Consider the following 1,815-nt stretch of genomic DNA (forward strand, 5'->3'; position numbering starts at 1 on the left):
ACACACACACACACACACACACACACACACACACACACACACAGCACCAGCTGTGGATTAATCCGCTGCTGAAAATAGTGTCCAACAAACACTATGTTTCCTCCTGAGACTTTCCACTAATGGAATCATGAATTCAGTGTCAGTTTATTAGGAACACTGAGATAAATGACACCTGTCAGTGTAACGGTCATCAGGGAGAGCTGAGAGCCACAGGCAGAGGGGGACAGTGTCGAGGGACGGACCAAGGGACTGCTGGTTCCAGTTCGATCATTTTAATAGAAAGCTGTGTGTTCGCACGCAGATGACTGGACTAAGGAGGACTGTCTGACTCTGCTGGAGAGGATCCGCAATCTGCTGCCGGACGGAGACGCCATGAAATACAAAACCACAGAGTCGCACTTCGACTGGGAGAAAGTTTGTTTCGGCAGCTTCACCGGAGACATGTGTCGTCAGAAGTGGCAGAAAGTCTCAACTGAGGTACCAGATCCACACCAGATCCACACAAGATCTACACCAGATCCACACCAGAGCTACACCAGATCCACACGAGGTTTACACTAGGTTTACACCAGATCCACACCAGAGCTACACCAGATCCACACCAGGTTTACACTAGGTTTACACCAGATCTACACCAGATCCACACCAGAGCTACACCAGATCCACACCAGGTTTACACTAGGTTTACACCAGATCCACACCAGATCCACACCAGATCCACACCAGAGCTACACCAGATCCACACGAGGTTTACACCAGATCTACACCAGATCCACACCAGGTTTACACTAGGTTTACACCAGATCTACACCAGATCCACACCAGAGCTACACCAGATCCACACCAGGTTTACACTAGGTTTACACAAGATCTACACCAGATCCACACAAGATCCACACAAGATCTACACCAGATCCACACGAGGTTTACACCAGATCTACACCAGATCCACACCAGATCTACACCAGATCCACACCAGATCTACACCAGATCCACACCAGGTTTACACTAGGTTTACACCAGATCTACACCAGATCCACACCAGGTTTACACCAGATCTACACCAGATCCACACCAGGTTTACACCAGATCCACACCAGATCTACACCAGATCCACACCAAGTTTACACCAGGTTTACACCAGATCTACACCGGATCCACACCAGGTTTACACCAGATCCACACCAGATCTACACCAGGTTTACACCAGATCTACACCAGATCCACACCAGATCTACACCGGGTTCACACAAGATCTACACCGGTGGTCACACCAGATCCACACCAGATCTACACCAGGTTTACACCAGATCTACACCAGATCTACACCAGATCCACACCAGATCTACACCGGGTTTACACTAGTTCTACACGTTTATCACGTGATGTCAGAACCTGTTTGTGTTTCAGGTTCGTAAATACAGAACGATGACAGAACTGATCGTGGATGCCATCGAGTTCGTGAAGAACCCATACAAAGGAAAGAAACTGAAGGTGAGACTAAACCAGACTGCTGATCCTGGATCTGCTTAATGAAGTTAAGACACAAACATTATGTGACCTTTCTGACCTCTTCCTGTTCAGACTCACCCAGACTTCCCTAAGAAACCTCTGACTCCGTACTTCCGCTTCTTCATGGAGAAACGAGCCAAATATGCCAAAATCCACCCGGAGATGAGCAACCTGGACCTGACCAAGATCCTGTCCAAGAAATACAAGGAGCTGCCTGAGAAGAAGAAGGTGATTTATTTATTGTGAGGCGGTCTAGAAAGTCCAAGTTCAGGTCTCATTCTGTAAAATGTTTTTCTTTATTTT

At 47.5% G+C, this 1,815-nt stretch overlaps 1 protein-coding gene across 1 annotated transcript; it reads left to right on the forward strand.

Annotated features, from left to right (window-relative positions):
- Nucleotides 1-289: 289 nt before the first annotated feature.
- LOC111649446 (nucleolar transcription factor 1-like) lies at nucleotides 290-1,793 on the forward strand. The gene is made up of 3 exons (XM_023399198.2): nucleotides 290-477; nucleotides 1,411-1,494; nucleotides 1,585-1,793. The coding sequence occupies exons 1-3, from the start codon at nucleotides 373-375 to the stop codon at nucleotides 1,756-1,758; spliced, it is 363 nt and encodes a 120-aa protein (XP_023254966.1). The 5' UTR covers nucleotides 290-372; the 3' UTR covers nucleotides 1,759-1,793.
- Nucleotides 1,794-1,815: the final 22 nt, after the last annotated feature.

This window comes from Seriola lalandi, unplaced genomic scaffold, assembly GCF_002814215.2.
Source record: "Seriola lalandi dorsalis isolate HSWRI2012SDOR001 ecotype SW California unplaced genomic scaffold, Sedor1 jcf7180002050845, whole genome shotgun sequence".
Lineage (NCBI taxonomy): Eukaryota > Metazoa > Chordata > Actinopteri > Carangiformes > Carangidae > Seriola > Seriola lalandi.

What these genes read in the sequence shown, in the direction of transcription:
- LOC111649446 (XM_023399198.2), top strand. Translation starts at nt 373, where the DNA reads ATGAAATACAAAACCACAGAGTCGCACTTCGACTGGGAGAAAGTTTGT. An exon ending in GGCAGAAAGTCTCAACTGAG is followed by an intron (nt 478 to 1,410) that starts GTACCAGATCCA and finishes TTTGTGTTTCAG; the next exon opens with GTTCGTAAATACAGAACGAT. An exon ending in ACAAAGGAAAGAAACTGAAG is followed by an intron (nt 1,495 to 1,584) that starts GTGAGACTAAAC and finishes CTTCCTGTTCAG; the next exon opens with ACTCACCCAGACTTCCCTAA.